We start from the raw sequence: 27,873 nt of genomic DNA on the forward strand, positions 1-27,873 counted from the left end.
CCATTGGCTAGCTCTAGTGTCACTTAAAAACAAGCGCTGTCGCCATTGGCTAACAGCATCTCGCGGCGGGTTAAGCGACAGGAAGCGGCCGAAATTATTACTCTGATTTTTTTCCTCGAACATATGAAATCTCGAATTAAACACAAACATCGACGACACTGTTTTATGACTGTTACTTAAACAAGTGTCTCTTGAATACGGACTCGATTTCCCTACTGTTCTGCAGTTATTTTCGCGTTTCCTCGCAAAGACGTGGTGAGACGTCTTCACGAAAGTTCTGGTTTTGCTAAAGGGGGCGGCACCCACTGCAGTCGGTCCCCGCTTTGCCCGCTCCATCCGGTCGACACTGCTGTCCGCAATCTGCGGGAGACCAACAAGAGGACGAGGTCATCTCAAGTTGCAAGGAGAACAACCGAGTCATGTCGGCACCTAAGCGACAAGACACCCGCAAACTCTTCGAGAACTTGTCCGGTCAAGGAAAATCCATCGGGGTGCTCACCAGTGGCGGAGATGCCCAAGGTGAGAAAGCCGTTTCCCGGCTTCCATTATCGGACAGCGTCTCGAAATTTGTGAGGGGGGCACCCTTCCTCCTCTTTTATTAATAATGTATTTTCCTCCCTTTATTGGACCGACATTTTATAATTCCGGTGTCTTTTCTCGTGATAACGACGCGACATAGTTTTCCATTAATACGAAATTTGCTTCACCTTGGTAACCGCCCCCCAACCCCATTATAGCAACAGATGTACAGTACTGATGTTCGTTTGGGGGTGTTTGGCTTTATTTGGTCTTTCCACTAAATCACGAAAAAGACACTGACATCTGTGCAGCAATTAAATAGTGGAAGTATTTGTGTAAGACTGCATCAAAAAATCCCTCGACCGAGTCCACTTATTATTATTGATAATTAATCAGAATATTTTTTTTTACATATCGATAAAACTAAGTGTTCGTGAGCAATGGTTTTTAATCGTGTTTTATTGGGAGGTTATACAATAGCATTGTTAGCACACACGCGCGACACACACTTGTAACGAGTTTGGATATGTCTACATCACGACGTGCTATTTATATGAAGTATTTATACCGGTATATATTAAAATCGCCTGTATACGAAGAAACTGATTTGCAGCGTTACACATTACAACGTTAACGTTGCACGTTAAAATAGTCAAACATGAAAATGTTTTCCGTTTTACTCGAAACAAATGTCGACCGATGTATTTTATGTACCTGCTAAGAATTCATGTCACACGCTCGGTGAATGAGTCGTGAATGTGTCAAATATCACCAACAAACACATTATTTTCCGTTGTGGTAGTTTCAAAATAAGAGTAAATGTTTAATTTCGGAATCGGTATCCCTTTACGGTGAAGGCAAACGGGAACGTATTCTTGTGGCGCTTTGTTGGACCGTAACGCGCGCTCTGGTAAAGGAAAGCGACGCAGAGCCTACGTGAGAAGCAGCAAGTGTCCAAAGGACCTCACACACGCACCCCAATGTAGCCGCGATGAGCAGTGTTTGTGTGCGTGGATACAAGATTGCGCACACACACACACACAGACACACAAGCACGATGTAGGTTGGTAGGTACAGTAGGTAGGTAGCTAGGTTGGGTTGGTGGTTTAGGTAGGTAAGTTGGGGTCTGGGTGGGTATGTAGGTAGGTAGTTAGGGGTGAGTGGATCAGTTGTTAGGTAGTAGGTATGTGGCTACTAATAGCTAGCTAGGTAGGTAGGCAGGCAGGGTATGGGTTTGTAGGTAGGTAGGGGTGAGTGGGTCGGTAGTTAAGTAGCTACTGTAGGTAGGGAAGGGTGGGTAGGTAGGTAGGGGTGGGCAGGAAGGTAGCTAGGTAGTAGCTAGGCCAGTAGCTAGGGAGGTTAGGTAGGCAGGTATTTAGGGGTATGGGTTGGGGGGTAGGTAGGTGTGTTGGTAGGTATATAGGGATGAGTGGGACTGGGTAGGGGTTAGGTAGGTAGTGAGCGGTATGGGTAGGTAGGTAGGGGTGGGTGGTCAGGTAGGTAGGAATGAGTGGATAGGTTGTTAGGTAGTAGGTAGATAGGCAGATAGGGAGGTAGGGGTGATTGGGTAGGTAGGTAGGTAAAGGGGTGTGGGTGGATAGCTAGGTAGGGGTGAGTCAGTAGGTAGGTAGCTAGGGATTGGTGGGGGGTTGGTAGGTAGGTAGTTAGGGGTATGGGTAGGTAGGTGGGTCGGTAGGTATGTAGGGATTGGTGGGATGGGTAGTAGTTAGCTAGGTAGGCAGGCAGGGTATGGGTTGGTAGGTAGACAGGGGTGATTGGGTAGTGGGTGGTGGGTAGTTCGGTGGGTGGGTAGCTAAGTAGGTAGGTAGGAGTCGGTGGGTAGGTAGGAAGGTAGGGTGGGGTTGGTGTGTAGCTAGGCAGGTAAAGAGGGGTGTGGGTGGGTACGTAGGTAGGGGTGAGTCAGTAGGAAGGTAGCTAGGGATGGGTGGGGGTTAGGTAGGTAGGTAGTTAGGGGTATGGGTTGATGGGTAGGTAGGTGTGTTGGTAGGTAGGGATGGGTGGGACTGGGTGGAGGTGAGGTAGGCAGTTAGCGGTATGTGTTGGTGGGTAGGTAGGTCGGTAGCTCGGTAAGTAGGTAGGCAGGCAGGTAGGTGGGGGTGGGTGGGTGGTTGAGTTGGTAGGTAGCAGGTAGGTACACAACATACAATAAATGTGACCTTTTAACGTGGAAATCCAACGTATGTGTGACTCCATTGCTCGTTATTTTGTTTAATTGTTTCTTTAGGGATGAATGCAGCTGTCCGGGCTGTGGTCCGCATGGGAATTTACGTTGGAGCCAAAGTCTACTTTATACATGAGGTCAGACACAAACGCGACACAACAAAGTCAGAATGTCGAATGTCAAGCGACAAACAAGTGAATAAAATAACATACGAAAAAAAGGGAGAAAAAAAGCAAAATAAGACAAGAAAATGGACAATATGTGAGCCTGAAAATGAAAAAAAAAACATGTGAAAAGGTGCCCAACAGGTGAGTGTTGAATCTCCAGGACTGTCCTGGTTTGAACGTTGATTGAAGAGCTAATTGGATCAACGTCCTGATCTTTTTCCCTCCCATCAGACTCCAAACACGCACTGGCTTTCTTGACTTTTACTTTGGCGGGTACTCTGTATTTTTTCCACAAACTAAATATTTTAAGCATGTTAGTGTTTCTGCTGACTCATTGGAGTGATTCGATTATCCAGACCAACAAAATCAGGAAGGCCATCAGACATGATTAATTTCCCCAAGGAGGTTCAATTCGCATTGCTAATGAAGATGGACAACATCCTGGTGTCTTCATTTCAGATGACCTTTTATTTTGGTGGAATCGAACACAAGCACTCGAAGGTCGCAAGCCACTTTAAGACGACAGTGATACCTTGGATTACAAATTTAATTGGTTCCCAGAAAGTGTGTATAAAGCGAAAAGTGTGTATTCCAAACATTACTTTCCCATAGGAAACCATTAAAATGAGAATAATCCGTTCCCAGGTCCCCATAAAACATAATTTTCTACTAAATAAGCCTTAAAACTACACAACTACACATCTTATTTCATGTATAATAAATATGCTATGGTATTATAATTAAAGAAATAACCTGTACTGTATAATAAAACTACACAAAAATACCTTATTTTACGTATAATAATTGTGCTACGGTATTGTAATTAAAGGAATAAACTGTACTATATAATAAAGTTTTTTTATTGACCTTTGCGATGGTCGTTGATGGCTTGATGGAATGGATCGCTTTTTGCATAAAGTGTCTCAAGGAGTTTTGGGTTGTACATCTTGGAAGTTGAGGTATTGCAACAGCAACAGGCAGACACACTAGAAACTTTATTAATAGCTTGTTCCATTGCTGGTCTTTTCTATTCGAATTGTACAGATGGCTTGTGCGGGTTATTTGATTGATGGGATATTTTAACCTTGCAGTCTACACCCTGCCTTTGGACTATCAATAAAGTTGAAACGAGTCCATATTTCACTGTGACAATTGTGGCGTCCCACAGGGTTACCAGGGCATGGTGGACGGGGGCGACAACATTAAGGAGGCGTCGTGGGAAAGCGTCTCCAGCATGTTGCAAGTGGTGAGCGTTAGCACAGCCGTCACATGTCCGTCATTACCTTTGACATTTGACCCCGGATGTGACCCCGATCTGCGCGCAGGGCGGCACGGTTATCGGTAGCGCTCGCTGCAAAGCCTTCCGTAGCCGTGAAGGTCGCCTGCAGGCGGCCCTCAACTTGGTGCAGAAGAGCATCACCAACCTTTGCGTCATCGGGGGGGACGGAAGCCTGACCGGGGCTAATCTCTTCCGGGAGGAGTGGAGCGGGCTTCTGGATGAGCTGCTGCAGAAGGGTGAGTTCGGGCCTTGCACGACAACTTCAACCACTTGGAGAATGTGGGCATCCGTCCCTTTTTGGTTTTGGGGCCAAAAATGGCTTAACGTGGTTGTGATTTTTTTCAGCAAAATAAAGCCTTACTATACATGGTCGTTTTTTTCGTCGAAAAACGCCTTACTATACATGGTCGTTTTTTCAGCTAAAAACGCCTTATTATACATGGTCGTTTTTTCGGCTAAAAACGCCTTATTATACATGGTCGTTTTTTTTTTAATAAACGCCTTACTATACATGGTCGTTTTTTCGGCAAAAAACGCCTGACTGTACATGGTCGTTTTTTTCGGCTAAAAACGCCTTACTATACATGGTCGTTTTGTTCCGCTAAAAACGCCTTACTATACATAGTAGTTTTTTTCGTCGAAAAACGCCTTACTATACATGGTCGTTTTTTTCGGCTAAAAACGCCTTACTATACATGATCATTTTTTTCATCGAAAAACGCCTTACTATATACATGGTCGTTTTGTTCCGCTAAAAACGCCTTACTATACATGGTCGTTTTTTTCGTCGAAATACGCCTTACTATACATAGTCGTTTTTTCGGCAAAAAACGGCTGACTGTACATGGTCGTTTTTTTTGGCAAAAAAACGCCTTACTATACATGGTCGTTTTTTTTTTGCAAAAAAACGCCTTACTATACATGATCATTTTTTTCATCGAAATACGCCTTACTATATAGATGGTCGTTTTGTTCCGCTAAAAACGCCTTACTATACATGGTCGTTTTTTTCGTCGAAATACGCCTTACTATACATAGTCGTTTTTTCGGCAAAAAACGCCTGACTGTACATGGTCGTTTTTTTTGGCAAAAAAACGCCTTACTATACATGGTCGTTTTTTTCGTCGAAAAACGCCTTACTATACATGGTTGTTTTTTTTTGCAAAAAAACGCCTTACTATACATGGTTGTTTTTTTTTTGCAAAAAAACGCCTTACTATACATGGTCGTTTTTTTTTTGCAAAAAAACGCCTGACTGTACATGGTCGTTTTTTTTGGCAAAAAACGCCTTACTATACATGGTCGTTTTTTTGGCTAAAAACGCCTTACTATACATGGTCGTTTTTTTCGTCGAAAAACGCCTTACTATACATGGTCGTTTTTTTTCGTCGAAAAACGCCTTACTATACATGGTCGTTTTTTTTTTTTGCAAAAAAACGCCTTACTATACATGGTCGTGTTTTTTTTTGCAAAAAAACGCCTTACTATACATGGTCGTTTTTTTCGTCGAAAAACGCCTTACTATACATGGTCGTTTTTTTCGTCGAAAAACGCCTTACTATACATGGTCGTTTTTTTCGGCTAAAAACGCCTTACTATACATGGTCGTTTTGTTCCGCTAAAAACGCCTTACTATACATGGTCGTTTTTTTCGGCTAAAAACGCCTTACTATACATGGTCGTTTTTTTCCGCTAAAAACGCCTTACTATACATGGTCGTTTTTTTCGGCTAAAAACGCCTTACTATACATGGTCGTTTTGTTCCGCTAAAAACGCCTTACTATACATGGTCGTTTTTTTCGGCTAAAAACGCCTTACTATACATGGTCGTTTTGTTCCGCTAAAAACGCCTTACTATACATGGTCGTTTTTTTCGTCGAAATACGCCTTACTATACATAGTCGTTTTTTCGGCAAAAAACGCCTGACTGTACATGGTCGTTTTTTTTTGGCAAAAAAACGCCTTACTATACATGGTCGTTTTTTTTTTGCAAAAAAACGCCTTACTATACATGATCATTTTTTTCATCGAAATACGCCTTACTATATAGATGGTCGTTTTGTTCCGCTAAAAACGCCTTACTATACATGGTCGTTTTTTTTCGGCGAAATACGCCTTACTATACATAGTCGTTTTTTCGGCAAAAAACGCCTGACTGTACATGGTCGTTTTTTTTGGCAAAAAAACGCCTTACTATACATGGTCGTTTTTTTCGTCGAAAAACGCCTTACTATACATGGTTGGTTTTTTTTCCAAAAAAACGCCTTACTATACATGGTCGTTTTTTTTTTGCAAAAAAACGCCTTACTATACATGGTCGGTTTTTTTTGCAAAAAAACGCCTGACTGTACATGGTCGTTTTTTTTGGCAAAAAACGCCTTACTATACATGGTCGTTTTTTTCGTCGAAAAACGCCTTACTATACATGGTCGTTTTTTTCGTCGAAAAACGCCTTACTATACATGGTCGTTTTTTTCGGCTAAAAACGCCTTACTATACATGGTCGTTTTGTTCCGCTAAAAACGCCTTACTATACATGGTCGTTTTTTTCGTCGAAAAACGCCTTACTATACATGGTCATTTTTTTCGGCTAAAAACGCTTTACTATACATGGTCGTTTTTTTTGGCAAAAAAATGCCTTACTATACATGGTCGTTTTTTTCGTCAAAAAACGCCTTACTATACATGGTCGTTTTTTTCGGCTAAAAACGCCTTACTATACATGATCATTTTTTTCATCGAAAAACGCCTTACTATATACATGGTCGTTTTGTTCCGCTAAAAACGCCTTACTATACATGGTCGTTTTTTTCGTCGAAATATGCCTTACTATACATAGTCGTTTTTTCGGCAAAAAACGCCTGACTGTACATGGTCGTTTTTTTTGGCAAAAAACGCCTTACTATACATGGTCGTTTTTTTCGTCGAAAAACGCCTTACTATACATGGTCATTTTTTTCGGCTAAAAACGCTTTACTATACATGGTCGTTTTTTTTGGCAAAAAAACGCCTTACTATACATGGTCGTTTTTTTCGTCGAAAAACGCCTTACTATACATGGTCGTTTTTTTCGGCTAAAAACGCCTTACTATACATGATCATTTTTTTCATCGAAAAACGCCTTACTATATACATGGTCGTTTTGTTCCGCTAAAAACGCCTTACTATACATGGTCGTTTTTTTCGTCGAAATATGCCTTACTATACATAGTCGTTTTTTCGGCAAAAAACGCCTGACTGTACATGGTCGTTTTTTTTGGCAAAAAACGCCTTACTATACATGGTCGTTTTTTTCGTCGAAAAACTCCTTACTATACATGGTCGTTTTTTTCGTCGAAAAACGCCTTACTATACATGGTCATTTTTTTCGTCGAAAAACGCCTTAATATACATAGTCGTTTTTTTCGTCAAAAAACGCCTTACTATACATGGTCGTTTTTTTCGGCTAAAAACGCCTTACTATACATGATCATTTTTTTCATCGAAAAACGCCTTACTATATACATGGTCGTTTTGTTCCGCTAAAAACGCCTTACTATACATGGTCGTTTTTTTCGTCGAAATATGCCTTACTATACATAGTCGTTTTTTCGGCAAAAAACGCCTGACTGTACATGGTCGTTTTTTTTGGCAAAAAACGCCTTACTATACATGGTCGTTTTTTTCGTCGAAAAACGCCTTACTATACATGGTCATTTTTTTCGGCTAAAAACGCTTTACTATACATGGTCGTTTTTTTTTTGGCAAAAAAACGCCTTACTATACATGGTCGTTTTTTTCGTCAAAAAACGCCTTACTATACATGGTCGTTTTTTTCGGCTAAAAACGCCTTACTATACATGATCATTTTTTTCATCGAAAAACGCCTTACTATATACATGGTCGTTTTGTTCCGCTAAAAACGCCTTACTATACATGGTCGTTTTTTTCGTCGAAATATGCCTTACTATACATAGTCGTTTTTTCGGCAAAAAACGCCTGACTGTACATGGTCGTTTTTTTTTGGCAAAAAACGCCTTACTATACATGGTCGTTTTTTTCGTCGAAAAACGCCTTACTATACATGGTCATTTTTTTCGGCTAAAAACGCTTTACTATACATGGTCGTTTTTTTTGGCAAAAAAACGCCTTACTATACATGGTCGTTTTTTTCGTCGAAAAACGCCTTACTATACATGGTCGTTTTTTTCGGCTAAAAACGCCTTACTATACATGATCATTTTTTTCATCGAAAAACGCCTTACTATATACATGGTCGTTTTGTTCCGCTAAAAACGCCTTACTATACATGGTCGTTTTTTATGTCGAAATATGCCTTACTATACATAGTCGTTTTTTCGGCAAAAAACGCCTGACTGTACATGGTCGTTTTTTTTGGCAAAAAACGCCTTACTATACATGGTCGTTTTTTTCGTCGAAAAACTCCTTACTATACATGGTCGTTTTTTTCGTCGAAAAACGCCTTACTATACATGGTCATTTTTTTCGGCTAAAAACGCTTTACTATACATGGTCGTTTTTTTTGGCAAAAAAACGCCTTACTATACATGGTCGTTTTTTTCGTCGAAAAACGCCTTACTATACATGGTCGTTTTTTTTTGCAAAAAAACGCCTTACTATACATCGTGTTTTTTTTTTTTGCAAAAAAACGCCTTACTATACATGGTCGTTTTTTTCGTCGAAAAACTCCTTACTATACATGGTCGTTTTTTTCGTCGAAAAACGCCTTACTATACATGGTCGTTTTTTTCGTCGAAAAACGCCTTACTATACATGGTCATTTTTTTCGGCTAAAAACGCTTTACTATACATGGTCGTTTTTTTTTTGGCAAAAAAACGCCTTACTATCCATGGTCGTTTTTTTCGTCGAAAAACGCCTTACTATACATGGTCGTTTTTTTCGTTGAAAAACGGCTTCCTATATACATGGTCGTTTTGTTCCGCTAAAAACGCCTTACTATACATGGTGGTTTTTTTCGTCGAAAAACGCCTTACTATACATGGTCGTTTTTTTCGTCACAAAACGCCTTACTATACATGGTCGTTTTTTTCGGCTAAAAACGCCTTACTATACATGGTCGTTTTTTTAGGCTAAAAACGCCTTACTATACATGGTCGTTTTTTTCGTCGAAAAACGCCTTACTATACATGGTCGTTTTTTTCGGCTAAAAACGCCTTACTATACATGGTCGTTTTGTTCCGCTAAAAACGCCTTACTATACATGGTCGTTTTTTTCGTCGAAAAACGCCTTACTATACATGGTCGTTTTTTTTGTCAGAAAACGCCTTACTATACATGGTCGTTTTTTCCGGCTAAAAACGCCTTACTATACATGGTTGTTTTTTTCGGCTAAAAACGCCTTACTATACATGGCCATTTTTTTCGTCGAAAAATGCCTTACTATTCATAGTCGTTTTTCCGGCTAAAAACGGCTTTCTATATATGGTGTGTTTTTTTTGGCAAAAAACGCCTTACTATACATGGTCGTTTTTTTCGTCGCAAAACGGCTTACTATTCATAGTCGTTTTTTCGGCTAAAAATGCTTTACTATACATGGTCGTTTTTTTCGTCGAAAAACGCCTTACTATTCATAGTCGTTTTTTCGGCTAAAAACGCCTTACTATACATGGTCGTTTTTTTCGTCGAAAAACGCCTTACTATACATGGTGTTTTTGGGCAAAAAAACGGCTTACTATACATGGTGTTTTTTTTTCGGCTAAAAACGCCTTACTATACATGGTCGTTTTTTTCGTCGAAAAACGCTTTACTATACATAGTCGTTTTTTCGGCACAAAACGCCTTACATGGTGTTTTTTTCCGGCTAAACAACTCCAGGCGCAATCAGCGAGGAGTCGGCGCATAGCAACGCTGTCCTGCACATCGTGGGCATGGTGGGCTCCATCGACAACGACTTCTGCGGCACCGACATGACCATCGGAACCGACTCGGCGCTTCACCGCATCATCGAGGTGGTGGACGCCATCATGACCACGGCTCTGAGGTTCGCCGGCGAATGAGCTCTCGGCTGCCATTTGTTGACCTTTGATCCCTTGACCGGCTACTTTAACTTTCCGTTTTGGGTTTAGCCACCAAAGGACTTTTGTGCTGGAGGTGATGGGTCGCCACTGCGGGTACGTGAGTCCGCAGTGCAGATTTCAAACGGCTCGGCGTGGCACTATTACATCTCATTATGAGGTGGGTGCAGATACTTGGCGTTGGTCAGCGCTCTGGCCTGCGGAGCAGACTGGGTGTTCTTCCCTGAAATGCCTCCAGAAGACGACTGGGAGGAAAACTTGTGCCAGAAGCTGTCTGAGGTAAAGCACACACACACGGCAAACCTGTGAATTACTTCTCTCTGAGGAATACATTTCATCTTTGAAGTAGAGTTGATCTCAACCTGACTCCGGTGGGACTTGAACCCACAACCTTCAAATTGTCTCTTCCTGATAACCTAGTCCAACGCACTATCCATTGCGCCACAGAACCAGATGTCAGGGTTCTTCGAATGTTAGCATCTAACAACCTAAAAGTCCGAGAAAGACTGGTTAAAGATGTTCATGTTTGAAGTACAATTGAACATAAAGTCGACTCTGGTGGGACTCGAACCCACAACCTTTGAATTGCCTCTTTCTGGTCTACTTAGAAGTCCAACGCGCTATCCATTGCGCTACAGAGCCAGATGACATACAGGTTCCAATTCTACCATACCACAGCCTAAAACTGCCAAGATTGCAGTTGAAAAAGAAGTCATCTTCGAAGTACAGCTCCACTTAAAGTCGACTCTGGTGGGACTCGAACCCACAACCTTTGAATTGCCTCTTATTGAGCAACTTAGAAGTCCAACGCGCTATCCATTGCGCCACAGAGCCAGATGTCAGCACAGTTAGAATTTTACCATCCAACAACGTCAAAGACCCACAGAAAGACGTATAAAGATCGTTCATGTTTGAAGTACAATTGAATCACGAAGTCGACTCTGGTGGGACTCGAACCCACAACCTTTGAATCACCTCTTTCGGATCAACTTAGAAGTCCAACGCGCTATCCATTGCGCCACAGAGCCAGATGTCAGGGTTCTTAGAATGTTAGCATCTAACAACGTCAAAGACCCGAGAAAGACTGAAGTACAATAGATGATAAAGTCGACTCTGGTGGGACTCGAACCCACAACCTTTGAATTGCCTCCTATTGAGCAGCTTAGAAGTCCAACGCGCTATCCATTGCGCTACAGAGCCACATGGTATAGGTGTTCAAATTCTACCACACCACGACTTAAAACTTGCAAGATTGCAGTTGAAAAAGATGTAATGTTTGAAGGACAGTTCATCTTAAAGTCGACTCTAGTGGGACTCGAACCCACAACCTTTGAATTGCTTCCTCCTGAGTAACATAGGAGTCCAATGCGCTATCCATTGCGCCATAGAGCCACATAGCAACTGAGCAAGAATGTAAACATCTCACAACCAAAAAGTCCCAAGAAACACATTTGAAAAATGACATCTTCGAAGTACAGTTCATTTCAAAATTGAGTCTGGTGGGACTCGAACCAACAACCTCTGAATCGCCTCTTAAGGAGCAGCTTAGAAGTCCAACACGCTATCCATTGCACCACAGGGCCAGATGTCAGTGTTCTTAGAATGTTAGCATCTAACAACTTAAAAGTCCCGAGAAAGACTGGTTAAAGATCGTTCATGTTTGAAATACAATTGAACATAAAGTCGACTCTGGTGGGACTCGAACCCACAACCTTTGAATTGCCTCTCATGAGCACCTTAGAAGTCCAACGCGCTATCCGTTGCGCCACAGAGCCACATGAGAATTCCGGAAATTTCCGAAATTTCCAAACCGAATGAAGATTCCGAAAAAGTTGTCGGCCACCTGGGCGGAGACATTTTGTAAGTTGCACGCCCCGGGCGTCCGGGCAGGCGTTATTTCAGACACTGCCGTAACCCCAAAAACAGCCCTGAAGCCACGCCCTCCTTGTGTTTCATGGTAGAACCGCGCTGACAAAAAGCGACTGAACATCATCATCGTGGCCGAAGGAGCCATCGACTGCCACAACAAAGCCATCACACCCGACTACATCAAAGACGTAAACCCTCCGCAAAATTTCCGACGCGTAGCCAAACGCACGCGGCTAACTTTGCTGGTGTGATTGGCAGCTGGTGGTGCGCAACCTGGGCTTCGATACCAGGGTGACAATCCTGGGCCACGTCCAGCGGGGAGGAACCCCATCCGCATTCGACAGGATCCTGGTCAGATTCTTTGCCCTGGTCACAAACGATGAGGGTTTTTAACGCTAAATGCTAAGCGCCTGACCTTGAACCGCCCCCTGCAGGCCAGTCGTATGGGCGTGGAGGCGGTGCTGGCCTTGCTGGAGGCCTCTGCCGGCACACCGGCCTGCGTGGTGTCGCTCGTGGGCAACCAAGCTGTGCGCTTGCCCCTCATGGAGTGCGTGCAGATGGTAAGAACGCATCACATGCTGAACGTAGCAACTGAACTGAAGAAGAAACGCGACCGTATAACGCATTGGTGTCAAAGTCAAGGCCCGGGGGCCAAATCTGGCCCGCCACATCATTTTATTCGGCCCGCCAAAACAAAGCAGATGCGCTACCATCCCCGAACCATTTCACGTGTGTTTATTTCGTGTTCAGACACAGGAAGTGCAGAAGGCGATGGACGAAAAGAAGTTTGAGGATGCAGTCAGACTGCGTGGCAGGTATTTCGTTTTTGAATTGAAGTAGCTACAGACACACACACACACACACACAAACACACACACACACACACACAGTGCAATTCTGTGCCTACGATGGACTACATCGTAGGCTTATGTAGTAGGAAATTATGTTTTATGGGGACCTAGGAACGGATTATTCTCATTTTAATGGTTTCCTATGGGAAATTAATGTTTGTAATACACACTTTTTACCTTACACACACTTTCTGGGAACCAATTAAGTTTTTAAGCCAAGGTATCACTGTCCTTAAATGTATTTAAATAATTCACACACAACACACACACACACACACACACAGTGCTACTTTGTGCCTACGATGGAATATTTTGTTTTATTTTGTAGGAGCTTCGAGAACAACCTGACCGTCTACCGACTTCTCTGCAACCGCAAGCCTGACTCGGAGCTTCCACACGTAAGCATGTGTACTTAAGGCGCTTAGAAATCAAATGTATTGATTTTATTATTATGATTAGTAGTAGTAGTAGTAGTAGTAGTAGTAGTAGTAGAAAGTATTTATTATTGTTGATCAAATATGTACAATGTAATGCGAAAAATAACTGAAATGTAATGTGTCCCCCTTTCAGCCACTGTGACCCCTTTTAATGTTAGCCTATCAAGGTACTTACTGACGCAGGTACATGATGGCCGCTATTTGAGAGACTAATGAGGGGCCAATGAGGGCAAGGGGGCGGGGCTAATGACTATTTATTTATTTATTTATTTATTTATTTATTTATTTCCTTGTTTATTTATTTATTTATTTATTTATTTATTAGTGTATTTATGTATTTATTTATTTATTATATTTATATTTATTTTTTTACCAGGCACTTCGGACTGCAAGTTTTAGCGTTTCAATTTGAGCGGAAGTAAAACAAAAAAGTTTGTGTGTGTGTGTGTGCGTGGTTTATCTTTCTGTACCATTTTCCTTTTTCCCCCTCCCCCGATTATTTGTATTTAGTTTTTTTTTGTGTATTTTTGTGTTATTTTATTTATGTGTGGTTTTCTCAAATGTTATTGTTGTGTTTGCCTTTTTTTTTCTTTTAATTGTGATTTTTTTTTCTTAACTCATTGACTGGCAGACGATGTGCACAAATGTGTCCACTCGAGTGCCAGGGTTTTTGTCATTGTCACTCCGAATTCCAGGACTCACAGAATTATTGAGTTTTAAGACGACATAAACATTCAATGCAGTGTAAGAAGCCATTTTTTTTTTCAGCAGAAAAAAATTAGTTAATTCCTAAGTTATATGTGTTATATGTGTGGAGTTATCTGAGTTTGAAATGGGGCCGGATTTACAAATACATAACAGTATTGGTTTATATAGCGCTTTAACAACAGCTGAAGCTGGAACAAAGCGCTAACATGGAAAAAAGGGAAATGCTGCCCTCTTGTGGAAGAGAAAAAAAAACATTGCCGGAGGTCTGACTAGCGCTTTATCGGCACCCTAGCAAGAAAAACAAAAAAACAAAAATTCGGGAATGGCGCTCTATGTCAGATTTTCACTTCCCGGATAAATTCGGGAATGGCAGTGAATGAGTTAATGTTTCTTTTTTTTTACGCTATTACAAAAGATAACCAAAATGATGATGATGTTAACCAAACAAATTTCACCAAAATTCCAAATTTCACATTTTTTTATTTTATTTTGGTGAGTTGTTTTATTTACGTTATCGTTCACTTCCCTTTTGGCGGGTCCGACAAATATGGACATTCTCAGTGCTTTTTTTTTTTTGTCTTTGCATGTTAAACGACAAACATGCAAAAGCGTTAGCAATGGCTGCTAGCCGGCTGTGCTCTCTCTCTCACACGCTTGATGACACTTTTATCTGGACGGCCTCCTTTTTTTTCACATTTTATTTCGCTTTGCGTTGATTGACATCAGCAAAAAAAAAACGCAAAAAAAAAAGCTCGAAGTTTGGTTTGCGCAAAGCGAAATACCATCGGATGGTACGCTAGCTCCAACACTTGTGAGGGACGGTTTTGGAATCTCTGCCGCTTGGTTGCATCTTGTGGCAGCATGCAGCCGATTGCACGCCCCAATCGGGACATACAGTGATACCTTGGCTTACGAACTTACTTGGTTCCCAGACAGAGTGTGTAAGGGGAAAAGTGTGTATCCCAAAAAATCATTTCCCATAGGAAACCATTAAAATGAGAATAATCCGTTCCCAGGTGTCCATAAAACATAATTTTCTAATTTTCTAAGCCTAAAAACTACACAAACTATACCTTATTTTATGTATAATAAATGTGCTATGGTATTATAATTAAATAAATAAACTGTACTGTATAATAAAGTCGTTTTATTTACCTTTGTGATGATCGTTGATGGAATGGAGTGGCCGGTTTCATTAGCATTAAACATTTGATGAGGCACATAACCTTCTTTTACCATCTTGAGGAATGATCACTTTCTCTGCGATAAATTTTACCTAGTTCCTCATCAATTGTGTTCTGTTTAGCTGGGTTGATAGCTTTTTGCATCAAGTGTACAGATGGCTTGTCCGGGTTATTTGTGGAGCCTGATTGATGGGAATTTTAACCTTGCAGTCTACACTCTGCTTCAAATAGTTCCAAACCAAAAAATAGTTTGTATGCCATGGGAAAATTTTCATAAATGTAATGTTGGTAAACCAAAAAGTGTGTAAGCCAAGGGGTTCGTAAACCGAGGTATCACCGTACGTGGTTCTACGCCGTGATTGGTCGGCGTCTGCGATTCCAAACTGGCCTTTTTTTAACGATCTGTAAAATGACACTTACCCATATTCTTGTTTTTTTTTTTTTTTTAGAGCTCCTTCAACGTGGCCGTGTTAAACGTGGGGGCGCCCGCCGCTGGGATGAACGCGGCCGTGCGCTCCGCCGTCCGGGTTGGCATCACCGAAGGCCATAAAATGTTTGCGGTGAGCGACGGCTTCGAGGGATTCTACAAGGGGCAGGTGAGAGATTGCGAGACGAGCAGTCAAGTGGGAAGGTGAAGGAAAACTTTCATTTTCAGACTTCACTGCTAGACAATGTGCAAAAATGTGTCCACTCCAGTGCCAGGGTTATTGTCATTTTCACTCGAATTCCAGGACCCACAGAAAATTTAGTTTTTGGACTACATCAACATTTAATGCAGCGTACGAAACCTTAGACGCTCTTCTTTCATCAGAAAAAAGAGTTAATTCCCAAGTTACATGGGTCAGGAGTTATCTGAGCTTGAAATGGGGGCGGCTGTACAAAATACAATGCAGGTAACATCCAAGTTACGACCCGGTTCCGTTCCGACAAAACGGTCGTAAGTCAAACAGTCGTAAGTCTGAAATACATTCAAAATGGCCGACGTGACGTTTCCACGACAGTTTAGGGCAGGTGTCCAAAGTGCGGCCTGAGGGCCAAATGGGGCCCGTGGTTTTCTTTTTTCGTGACTCCACAAAGAGCAACACCGTCCGTCTACAAACTGGTAGTCTTTCTTCCTGATTTGATCTACTGCAAAGTCCATCCATGGTTAGAGCTTTAAAGTTAGCATGCTAACGTGTAAGCTAATGAGCCTGGAGTTAAATTCAACCATGGCAGACGACACATTCCTCATAACTCAGCGTGACAAATAAGGTTTAAATAATCGGGTTAGATAGTGACATGATTGATTGATTGATGTATTGATTTGTTGTTGTTATTGATTTTCCCGCACCTTCATCAGATCAAGGAGATCAAGTGGGGCGACGTCGGAGGCTGGACAGGACAAGGAGGCTCGTTACTCGGCACCAAAAGGTAGATGTCGCCGCCGTTTGAAATACATAAAAAAAAGAGAATTGGAGTGGTTTCGTCAATCATGTTGACGTGGAATCAATTGATTGATTAGTTTTTTTTTTGTGACGCCAGAACACTTCCCGGGAAACATCTAGAGGAGATCGCCCAGCAGATGGCCCTCCACAACATCAACGCGCTGCTCGTTATCGGCGGATTTGAGGTAACGCAACCCCCCCGGTCCTAATATACCCTAAAAAACCCGCACAACGTTAATGCTAAGAACAATGCTAACAAAGCTAATATGCTACGACATGCTTTGACATGCTTTGTTTCTTCAATCTCACATCATCTTGCTGTGTTTCAATTCAAACACTCAAATAGGACAGTAGTAAGGTTTTAAAACCGGAGTAGCATTTCAAATGTTTATGTCGTCCTAAAACTAGCTAACTAGCTATTAGCTATCTATCTATCTATCTATCTATCTATCTATCTATCTATCTATCTATCTATCTATCTATCTATCTATCTATCTATCTATCTATCATCTATCTATCTATCTATCTATCTATCTATCTATCTATCTATCTATCTATCTATCTATCTATCTAACTTATCCTGTGACGATAAAGTGACCTAGAGAGTTTTGAAATGCGCTTATAAATTACATGTATTATTGTCGTTATTATTAGCTAACTATTAGCTAGCTAGATAGCTTTTTGTCTATTTAATAATAATAACACATTTCATTTATAAGCACCTTTCAAACTCTAAAGGTCACTTTACAGTCACAGGATAAGTAATAGATAGCTAATAGATAGCTATCGAGATAGCTAGCTAGCTATACAGCTAATATCTATCTAGCTAGCTAGCTATACAGGTAGTAGATAGCTAATAACAATAATACATTTCATTTTTAAGCGCCTTTCAAACTGTCAAGGTCACTTTACAGTCACAGGATAAGTAATAGATAGCTATTCAGATAGCTAGCTATCTAGCTATCTATACAGATAATATATAGCTAATAATGATAATAATATTTGAGTTACTTCTGGGTTGAGTGAACGCTGGCGCGTGTGGCTGCCGCTGCTCACCCACTGAAAAACATATCCTGTGACTGAATTTTGTCAGGACAGGGTTATAATCGAAGCTAAGTTTTCAAAATGGCAGTTCAAGAACGCTTTGAGTAAAGGTGTGTGTTTGAAATTGGGGTTTGGGTTTTAGGTTTAGGATTACAAGGTTTTCAAGACAGAAGATAAACCTTGTTTTTGTTTGGGTGTTTTGTGTTTGTGTGGGTGTGTTGTGATTGGCTCTCTCTACCCCCCGTTTGGTTTCTCCCATCGTTGCACGCCGCCCTCTCTATGATTTGCTTGTTGGAGGAAATGAAGACGCAACTCGTGAGCTGGTTTGTGTTTCCTGACAATGATTTTTATGTCGCGAGCTAAGTTGGCTAATGCTATTCTTGTTTTTGGTCGCGATTTGCAAAGTGGTGGTGGTGGCGGTGGACGCCAAAAATGGAGGCAGGCGGGAGGAGCCGGGTGTTTTTGACAAATTGTATTAAATAAAGTCAACAGGAACAAAATCTCAAGCAACAAAGTCAACAGAACAGAAAAGTCCAAAGTAGCAAACAAAATTGTACGTAAAACATGACAAGATGAAACAAACCTGACAGAGTAGGCTAGCTAGTGATGGAGCTGGCTAGCAATCGAGCTAGCTAGCGATCAAGCTCGATAGTGATTGAGCTAGCTACGATCAAGCTAACTAGCGATTGGGCTAGCGAGCGATTGATCTAGCTAGCAGTTGAGCTAGCTAGCGATCGAGGTAGCTAGTGGGTGAGATAGCTAGTGATCGAGTTGGCTAGCGATCGCGCTGGCTAGCTATCGAGCTGGTTAGCGATCGAGCTGGCTAGCGATCGGGCTAGCTAGCAACCAGGCTAGCTAGTGATCGGGGTAGCTAGCGATCAGGCTAGCTCGCGATCAGGCTAGCGAGCGGTTGAGCCGTCTCTCTTTCTATTTAGCTCGCTGGCTAATTCCTTACATCACAAGTGAGTGTCAAAGTCAAGGCCCGGGGCCCGAATCTGGACCGCCACATCATTTTACTTGGGCCGCGAAAGCAAATCAAACTTGTGAAATTTCATGCTCATCTATTGAGCTAGCTAGCGATTGACCAAGCTAGCAATCGAACCAGCTCGCGATCGAGCGAGCTAGCAATCAACCTAGCTTGGTAAATTTCATCCTCATCTATCAAGCTAGCTAGCAAGCGAACTCAAATAAATCTTGGGAAATTCCAAGTTCATCGATTGAGCTAGCTAACTAGCTAGCTATCTAGCTTGGTTTCGAGCATAAATGAGCCATAACGTCGTCAAACTGTGTAACTTTGTCCATGCAAATGGCCCTCTCGGATGCTCCGCCCCCTCGCTCCTGACATCCAATCGGGACCGTTGCAGGCCTACATGGGATTACTGGAACTTTCGGCTGCACGGGACAAATACGACGAGCTGTGCGTGCCGATGGTGATGGTTCCCGCCACCGTGTCCAACAATATACCGGGCTCGGACCTTAGCATCGGTTCCGATACGGCGCTCAACGCCATCACGGATGTAAGTCGAGAGGGATGCTCATGCACGTGCATGTGTGCACGTAGTGACGTGTGTGCATGTGCATGTCGTGTTTGACGTGACAGCTGTCGAGCTTGATGATTGACAGCTCACAATTGGATTTGTCGGTTAGCACTCGGTAGACTCAGAGATCGCTAGTCATTCGCTGCCATTCCTGAATTGATTTGGGTTTTGGTTTTTCATGCTTGGGTGTTCATCAAGCGCTGGTCAGACCTCTGCAGTGTTTTCTCAGTTTCCACGAGGGGGCAGCATTAGCCTTGTGTCCATGTTAGCGGTCTGTTACAGCTTCAGCTGTTGTTGAAGCGCTATACAAACCAATATTTATGTATTGTATTGTATTTTGTAGAGCCGCCCCCATTTTAAGCTCAGATAACTCCACAACTTAGTAATTAACTCCTTCACTGCCATTCACAAATTTATTTGGGAATTGAAAATATGACATCGAGCGCCATTCCCGAATTTGTTCTTGTTTTGTTTTTTTCTTACTGGGACTGCCAATAAAGCCCTGGTCAGACCTCTGGCAATGTTTTTTCCTCTTCCACAAGGGGGCATTAGCCTTTCGTCCATGTTAGCGCTATGTTACAGCTTCAGCCCTTGTTAAAGCGCTATTGGATTGGATGTACCTTTATTCGTCTCACAGTGGAGAAATTGACATTTAACAGCAGCAAAGTTATGAAAGGAAGAGAAAAGGAAAGAAAGAAGTAGAAAAACAAAATACAGGAGCTGCTGGAAAGGCAGCCACTCTGGTGGCGCCATCTTGAAGTCAAAAGAAGAAAAAATATATATCTAAATACATATATAAACCAATATGGATTTATTGCATTGTATTGTGTACAGCCGCCCCCATTTCAAGCTCAGATAACTCCAGACCCGTATAACTTAGGAATTAACTTAATTGGTATATAATAGTATTCGATAGAAAGCGTTGCTTCAAAACAACAGATTGACATCGTATACTATCCTGTCGTGTAAACGTCGCGTCGGCCATTTTGAATGCAATTTGACTTACGACCGTTTTGTCACAACGAAGAAACCCGGTCGTAAATCGGATGTTACCTATATTGTATTTTGTACAGTTGCCCCCATTTCAAGCTCGGATAACTACAGACTCATATAACTTGGGAATTAACTAATTTTTTTTTCAGCCGAAAGAAGAGAGTCTAAGGTTTCTTACGCTGAATTTAATGTTTATGTCGTCCTAAAACGTAATATTTTGTGGCTCGTGGAATTTGAGTGAGGATGACGAAAACCCTGGCACTGCAGTGGACACATTTTTTTTTTTGTACATCGTCTGGCAGTGAATGAGTTAAACATCCACATTTTGACAACTTTTACTGCTGGCCAATGAAGAAAATCACAATTTATCCAGTGTTGTAGTTTTGCCATGTATTTTTAACCCTTTCGTACACCCCTCTGAAAGTGAGCTATTAGCATCAAGCTAACCTGAGGTAAGTGTGTGGCATGCCCTGTTGTGTTCTGCTGACCTTGGCGTCACTGTTTGGTCAACAGCGGAGCAAGAACAAGCGTGCGGGATGGAGGTTGGCGCGTCCTTCCCACTTTCCGCGCCGTCGAGCTAAAACGGGAGCGGGTCGTTATTATCGGGTCACGTGCTGACAGATGCCATCATACCCGACCCCCGTCCTGTCCCGCTACTCCCAGTAGTTTCGGCCAATCGGATTTAAGCTCACGTGTCGAGTGGAGAGAGCCAACGCAAACACAAAAACACACACACAAGCATAATCGCACAACTTTGTGTGGGCTAGCCAAAATGTTGCTTAGCGCTATTAGTCCTAAAACTCAATATTCGGTTGGTCCTGGAATTCAAGGGATGAGAAAAATGACAAAAACCCTGGCACTGGAGTGGATAAAGTCGAGCTTTCTTGCTATCTAGATGGCTAGCTAGCTAGCTATTAGCTATCTGGTTATCTATCTGGCTAGCTATCTATTAGCTATCTAGCTAGCTATCTGGCTGGCTGACTAGATAGCTTTATATTAGCAATCTATTAGCTATTTATTAGCTATATAGCTATTTAGCTATCGAGCTAGCTATCTATTAGCTATCTAGCTGTATAGCTAGCTATCTATCAGCTATCTGGCTGGCTGGTTAGCTACCTGGCTATCTATCTATTAGCTATCTGGTTGCTAGCTGGCTAGTTATCTATTAGCTATGTATTAACTATCTAGCTATTTAGCTATCAAGCTAGCTATCTATTAGCTATATAGCTGGATAGCTAGCTATCTATTAGCTATCTGACTGGCTGGTTGGCTATCTGGCTAGCTATCCATTAGCTATCTGGTTATCTAGCTGGCTAGCTAGCTATCTATTAGTTATCTAGCTATTAAGCTATCTAGCTAGCTATCTATTAGCGATCTATCTCTCTGACTGGCTGACTAGCTATCAATCTATTAGCTATATATTAGCTATCTAGCTAGCTTTCTGTGTATTTGAGTTACTTCCAGCTTGAGTGAACGCTGGCGCCATGTGGCTGCCGCTGCTCACCCGCAGAAAAACTTCTCATGTGACTGTAAAGTGACCTTGAGAGTTTTGAAAGGCGCTTCTAAATGAAATGTATTATTATAATTGTAGCGCACCAAGATAACAATAACAATAAGCTACCAATAAGCTAGGCGTTAGCATGCTCAGGATTTATGCCACAAAGATAGTGACACACACCAAAAGTGTAACGAGTGACACGGACGTCCGTCAGGCCTTGGAGTGCGTCCTGCAGCTGTTTGAGGCTCGCGAGCGCTTTGAGGAATTTTGCGTGCCGCTATGCGTTCTGCCCGCCACCATTAGCAACAACGTCCCCGGCACCGACCTCAGCATCGGCGCCGACACCTCCATCAACGCCCTTGTCGAGGTAACCTCGCCACTTCGCCGACCTTTTGACCCTCCTGTGACTCGTCGGGTGTTGTTGTTGTGGTGTCATGTCGCCGTGGTAACCGGGCTGGATTGTTTACATGGGGTCCTGACACGTAAGTAAAAGAAACATTTCACTTTTATTTAAAGGACAAGGGACACCTTTTTTCGTTTCTTTGAACAGCTATAAAACGCTAATTTGATCTATGCTAACATTAGCATCTAAGGCTGGTGAATACTATGGAATTAGGTGGCTAGCTATCTAGATAGCTATCTGTTGGCTATCTATTAGCTATCTATTAGCTGGCTAGCTAGCTTTCTATCTGTATTTAATAGTGACATTCAGTCATATTTTTTTTTTGTTTTTTGCATTTCACTCAAAATATCAGCCTGCGTGTTTTTCAGGTCAAAAAAGGTCAAAGTCGGCTTTATTGTCAAATATGCTAATATGCAAACATAATAAACACGAAAACGCCAATTTGCCGTGAGGGAGAGGAGACGCTGCGTATTCACTCGCCGCCATCTTGGGGGAAAAAAAACAAACAAACAAAATAACAAATAATATGACAACACAAAGACACAGAATCATTCACTCTTCAGCACCTGCTGCACCCTCCCCGCCACATGAAGCAGCTCCATACGAAAGAGAGGATCAAAGTATTTTTATGGGTATTTTAGATGCTAGAAAACGTTTTTCTGATGTCAGGAAACAAAAAAAAATGGTGTCGGTTGTCCTTTAAGTTGTCACCTGTTTAAAATGACCCTCACCTCCGCACCCCCCATTTTAAGTCCACTTTAGTCCTCCCTGTCACCTTTGACCCCATTTTAGTCCTCCCCGGTGTCACTTTTGAAAAAGGAAATGATTTGGTTGTTGGCAGACGTGCGACCGCATCAAGCAGTCGGCCAGCGGCACCAAGCGGCGGGTGTTCATCATCGAGACCATGGGGGGCTACTGCGGTTACTTGGCCACCGTGGGGGGGCTAGCGGCCGGCGCTGACACGGTCTACATCTACGAGGAACCCTTTGACATCCGAGACCTGCAGGTAGGTCCCGGTAGAGCTCACGTGATACGGAATTGAAACAAGTGCCACGTGGAGCGCCATTTCTGAATTTGTTTGGGTTTTGGTTTTGACGATAAAGCGCTGGTCAGACCTCTGGCAATGTCTTCCACAAGGGGGCAGTATTTGCCTTTTGTCCATGTTAGTGTTTTGTTCCACCTTCTCTTTCTGTTGTTAAAGTGCTATATAAATCAATATGTATGTATTGCATTGTATTGTATTTTGTACAGCTGCCCCCATTTTGAGCTCAGATAACTCCAGACCCATATAACTTAGGAATCAACTCTTTTTTTTTTCTCATAATAGAAGAGCGTCTAAGGTTTCTTACGCTGCATTGAATGTTGACGTCGTCCTAAAACTCACTATTCTGTGGGTACTGGAATTCGAGTGAAAATGACAAAAACCCTGGCACTGGAGTGGACACATTTGAGTTAAAAAACATTAAAAATTGGGTAAAAAAAAATTACAAAATAAGAAGAAAGTTGTAAATGACTCTAAAATGGCAACTTTGAACTAACTTACAAGACTTCCAGTATCTATTGTGGCAAACCTTACTGGTGAGTCACCTCATGATTGACAGGCGTCACAAATTTCAGTCAAACCGACTGTCAACAAATTCGAAAGGCCCTTAGAAATCCCGCCAATGAGCATTTTTCGACTTGTGACAGGTAGACCAACCCAAAATGTTGCTATTGCTAAGCTAATCCTGATTTTTTTTTTTAGGGTAATGTGGAACATCTGACAGAAAAGATGAAGACCACCATTCAGAGAGGTCTGGTGCTGAGGTAAGGGCAAAGAGACAAGTAATTACACCTTTCCTATTGGCACATATCAGGGAAGCACATTAAAATGCATGTGTGTGTGTGTGTGTGTGTGTGTGTGTGTGTGTGTGTGTGTGTGTGTGTGTGTGTGTGTGTGTGTGTGTGTGTGTGTGTGTGTGTGTGTGTGTGTGTGTGTGTGTGTGTGTGAAGGAATGAAAACTGCAATGAAAACTTCACTACTGACTTCATCTACCAGCTCTACTCGGAGGAGGGTCACGGAGTGTTTGACTGCAGGAAGAACATTTTGGGCCACATGCAGCAGGTACGACGGGTAGAAAAAGTCGACACACCCTGCGTGTCAATTGTAGGCTTATGTGATATCAAAAAAATAATAAATCAATACGTTTCAATTGGTGATGTGAGGGCTTAGTAAAAATTAGTTTTAAAAAGCCTACTAGAACATCAGAACTTAATTTCATCATGGTTTGATGGTGAGGGGTTAGTAAAAAGCCTACTAGAACACCTGAACTTCATTTGGAGGTAAAACATAATTTTAAAAAGCCTACTAAAACATCCAAACTTAATTTGGAGATTAATCAAAGCCCCATGGTTTGATGATGAAGTGGAGTACAAATATTTTTTAAAAGTCTACTTGAGAGTTTTATAATTAGGATTATTATTATTATTATTCAAATTGGAGTATGTGCACATTTGCTTACTAAGTGTTCTCAAATGATCCACAGGGGGGCGCTCCGTCTCCATTTGACAGAAACTTTGGCACCAAAGTGGCGGCTAAAGCTATCCAGTGGCTAACCAAGAGCATGAAGGAATGTTACAAAGGAGGTAAAATGCGGCGTTTTTGGGATGTCTCGGTTTACGAACCCCTTGGCTTACGAACTTTTCGGTTTACGAACGTTAAATTTATGGAAATTTTACCATACGAACTATTTTTCGGGATCCACACGGAAGTGCCACAATGAATGATGTTTCGCTTACAAGAAAATGGCCGCCGGCTTCTTTTGGTCCTCTATTCCCCGCCCCCAGTCGTCGGTTAAAGCCACGTGATTGGTCAAGAACGCAGCAGTGAGGGGAGGGGGTGGTTTAAACATTAAAGAGACAGTTAGACGACAGAGAGAGTGAGAAAATGGATAAAAGACAGTGACATTTGGACTCGTTTCAACTAGACTGCAAGGATAAAATTCACATCAATCAGGCTTTACAAATAACCCACACAAGCCATCTGTACGCTTGATGCAAAAAGCTATCAACCCAGCTAAACAGAACAGAATTGATGAGGAACTAGGTAAAATTATCGCCGAAAAAGCACTGACAAGGGATCATTCCTCAAGATGGTGAAAGAAGAAGGCAAGTGCTGATGAAAGCGGCCACTCCATTCCATCAAGCCATCAATGACCATCACAAAGGTCAATAAAACCACTTTATTATACAGTACAATTTATTTTGTTAATTATAATACCATGGCGCATTTATTATACATAAAATAAGGTCTATTTTGTGTAGTTTTAAGGCTTAGGAAATTAGAAAATTATGTTTTATGGGGACCTGGGAACAGATTATTCTCATTTTAATGGTTTCCGATGGGAAATAAATTTTTGGGATACACACGTTTTGCCTTACTTTGTCTGGGAACCAATAAAGTTCGTAAGCCAAGGTATCACTGCACTTTGAAACACAAACGCTTGCTCATATGGCGTTGAACCTTTTTTTTTTTTGGGACGCGCAGGCCGCGTGTTCGCCAACTCCGAGGACAGCGCCTGTCTGCTGGGCATGAGACGCCGAGCCATGGTCTTCCAGCCTGTAGCGCAAATCAAACACGAGACCGATTTTGAGTAAGAAACATTTCATGTCATATTTTTTTGCGGCGGGGGCTAATAGCTAGCTGATGGCTAGTAGCTAGCTAATGGCTAGTTAGTGGCTAATAGCTGGCTAATGGCTAATAGCAAGCTAATGGCTAGTTAGTGCCTAATAGCTAGCTAATGGCTAATAGCTAGCTAATGGCCAGTGGCCAGCTAGTGGCTAATAGCTAGCTAGTGGCTGGCGAGTAGCTAATAGCTAGCAAGTGGCTAATGGATAGCTAATATTATTTGTTTAGTAATTTTTTTTACGTTATGTTACTTGCAGTTTGAGTGAACGCTGGTGCGTGTGGCTGCCGCTGCTCACCCGCAGAAAAAGATATCCTGTGACTGTAAAGTGGGAAAAAATCTACCGAGCTAGCTAGCCCGTGAGCAAGCTAACCAGCTAGCTAGCTAGCCAGCGAGCTCCTTTCCATTCAGCTAGCTGGCTAATCCCTTACATCATTGATGTCCAAGTCAAGGCCCAGGGGCCAAATCTGGCTCACCAAAGCAAGTCAAACTTGTGAAATTCCAAGCATATCTACCGAGCTAGCCTGCTAGCCAGTGAGCTAGCTCGCCAGTGAGCTATCTTGGCAATGAGCTCGCTAGCCAGTGAGATATCTTGGCAGTGAGCTAGCTTGGCAGCGAACTAGCTTGGCAGCAAGCTATCTAGCGAGTAAGCTGTTTTTTTTTTTCAGCTAGCTGGCTAATCCCTTACATCACAGGAAATTCCATGCTTATCTACAGAGCTAGCTCGAGCGGATGAAACATTCGAGTAGCTTCCCCAAATTCAAAATGGCCCCCGAGAGGAAATAATCACTACAAAAAAATAGTTTGACACCATTGCCACATCTGACAACACAACAATTGTGACGTTTCGTTTCAAAGCGGCCATTTTATATATTTTGACCACAAGGGTTTTTGATGAACTGATTTTTTTAATTTATTTATGTATTTATTTGTAATCACATAAGACGTAAACGCACCAACTTGTTGTTTTAGACACCGGATCCCTAAGGAGCAATGGTGGCTGAAGCTCCGCCCCCTGATGAAGATCCTGGCCAAGTACAAGACCAGTTACGACGTCTCCGATTCGGGTCAGTTGGAGCACGTCGGCCGCTTCCGGGCCAAAGATGGCGACCACTCGGTTGCCATCTGAACGCGGCTCACTGCCTATTCATAATTTCACACACACCAACACAAATTAAAAATCACAAGCCGTTACTCTAACTTATTGCTGACTGGAATATATAGTTACATATTTTGAAAAAAAAAATACATATATATACACAGTAATACCTCAGTTTACAAATGCTTTAGCTCACAAATTTTTTGCCTTACGAACATTAAATTTGCGAGAATATAATCTTGGCATACGATCTAGTTTTCGGCGGACGAACCAAACCGCACTAGTTTTACACACCCACTTTCTTTGAGTGCAGATGTGGTTTGTTATCGAGTGGAGTACTTTTGCTATTATGGCACCGAAAAAGACCCCACCACAGGCTAGTGTTAAACCGAAGGGGACACAAAACAGAATTACGGTCGAGCACAAGAAGGAGATCATCAAAAAACACCAACGAGGTGTGTGTCTGTGTGACCATTACCAGTAAGCTAAATCGACTATTGCTACGTGTGGCTAAGGGTGTTTCCGTGTTGTCTATGCAACGGTCTCAGGCAATAGAAGAGGTTGAAAAACTTCTGGATTAACGAAAAGCAGCTAGCAGGGGACAGTGTGAGTGAGGGTATTATCGCTGAAAAAGCACGGCAACTTCACTCGGATAGTATCAAGAGGCAACTACAGCAACGACCATCACAAAGGTCAATAAAACGACTTTATTATACAGTACAGTTTATTTCTTTCATGACAATACAATAGCACATTTATTAGACATAAACTAAGGTATATTTTGTGTAATTTTAAGGCTTATTTAGGAGTAAATTATGTTTTATGGGAACCTGGGAACGGATTATTCTCATTTTAATGGTTTCTTATGGGAAATTAATGTTTGGGATACACACCTTTTGCCTTACACACACTTTCTGGGAACCAATTAAGTTTGTAAGCTGAGGTATGACTGTATATATATATATATATATATATAT

General features: G+C 42.0%; 1 protein-coding gene and 6 non-coding genes across 9 annotated transcripts; 1 reads left to right on the forward strand and 6 right to left on the reverse strand.

Moving 5' to 3' along the window:
* The first annotated feature begins 96 nt into the window (after positions 1-96).
* On the forward strand, positions 97-27,873 carry LOC148891026 (ATP-dependent 6-phosphofructokinase, platelet type-like). Of its 3 annotated transcripts, XM_089008204.1 has the most exons (23): positions 97-519; positions 2,765-2,838; positions 4,037-4,114; positions 4,194-4,383; positions 9,984-10,149; positions 10,235-10,279; positions 10,354-10,462; positions 12,145-12,240; positions 12,311-12,403; positions 12,487-12,612; positions 12,803-12,867; positions 13,232-13,301; positions 15,682-15,828; positions 16,572-16,642; positions 16,754-16,841; positions 19,065-19,217; positions 21,944-22,096; positions 22,974-23,138; positions 23,877-23,938; positions 24,125-24,236; positions 24,658-24,757; positions 25,659-25,764; positions 26,770-27,873. In XM_089008204.1, exons 1-23 carry the CDS (start codon positions 420-422, stop codon positions 26,924-26,926), a joined length of 2,526 nt encoding a protein of 841 aa, XP_088864330.1. In that variant the 5' UTR covers positions 97-419; the 3' UTR covers positions 26,927-27,873. The 3 variants fall into 3 exon arrangements, with proteins under 3 accessions (XP_088864330.1, XP_088864329.1, XP_088864328.1); XM_089008203.1 differs by lacking the exon at positions 21,944-22,096 and having other exon boundaries at positions 100-519; XM_089008202.1 differs by lacking the exon at positions 19,065-19,217 and having other exon boundaries at positions 102-519; positions 26,770-27,872.
* Positions 10,734-10,825, reverse strand: trnar-ucu (transfer RNA arginine (anticodon UCU)). Its single transcript is given in 2 exon segments — positions 10,734-10,769; positions 10,789-10,825. It is a non-coding gene; the product is annotated as a tRNA-Arg (tRNA).
* trnar-ucu (transfer RNA arginine (anticodon UCU)) lies at positions 10,926-11,017 on the reverse strand. Its single transcript is given in 2 exon segments — positions 10,926-10,961; positions 10,981-11,017. It is a non-coding gene; the product is annotated as a tRNA-Arg (tRNA).
* Positions 11,120-11,211, reverse strand: trnar-ucu (transfer RNA arginine (anticodon UCU)). Its single transcript is given in 2 exon segments — positions 11,120-11,155; positions 11,175-11,211. It is a non-coding gene; the product is annotated as a tRNA-Arg (tRNA).
* On the reverse strand, positions 11,292-11,383 carry trnar-ucu (transfer RNA arginine (anticodon UCU)). The gene is given in 2 exon segments: positions 11,292-11,327; positions 11,347-11,383. It is a non-coding gene; the product is annotated as a tRNA-Arg (tRNA).
* trnar-ccu (transfer RNA arginine (anticodon CCU)) lies at positions 11,484-11,575 on the reverse strand. Its single transcript is given in 2 exon segments — positions 11,484-11,519; positions 11,539-11,575. It is a non-coding gene; the product is annotated as a tRNA-Arg (tRNA).
* trnar-ucu (transfer RNA arginine (anticodon UCU)) lies at positions 11,868-11,958 on the reverse strand. Its single transcript is given in 2 exon segments — positions 11,868-11,903; positions 11,922-11,958. It is a non-coding gene; the product is annotated as a tRNA-Arg (tRNA).

The sequence above is a fragment of the Hippocampus bargibanti genome, linkage group LG11, assembly GCF_051943395.1.
Source record: "Hippocampus bargibanti isolate YZ-2025 linkage group LG11, ASM5194339v1, whole genome shotgun sequence".
In the NCBI taxonomy this organism is placed as follows: Eukaryota; Metazoa; Chordata; class Actinopteri; order Syngnathiformes; family Syngnathidae; genus Hippocampus; species Hippocampus bargibanti.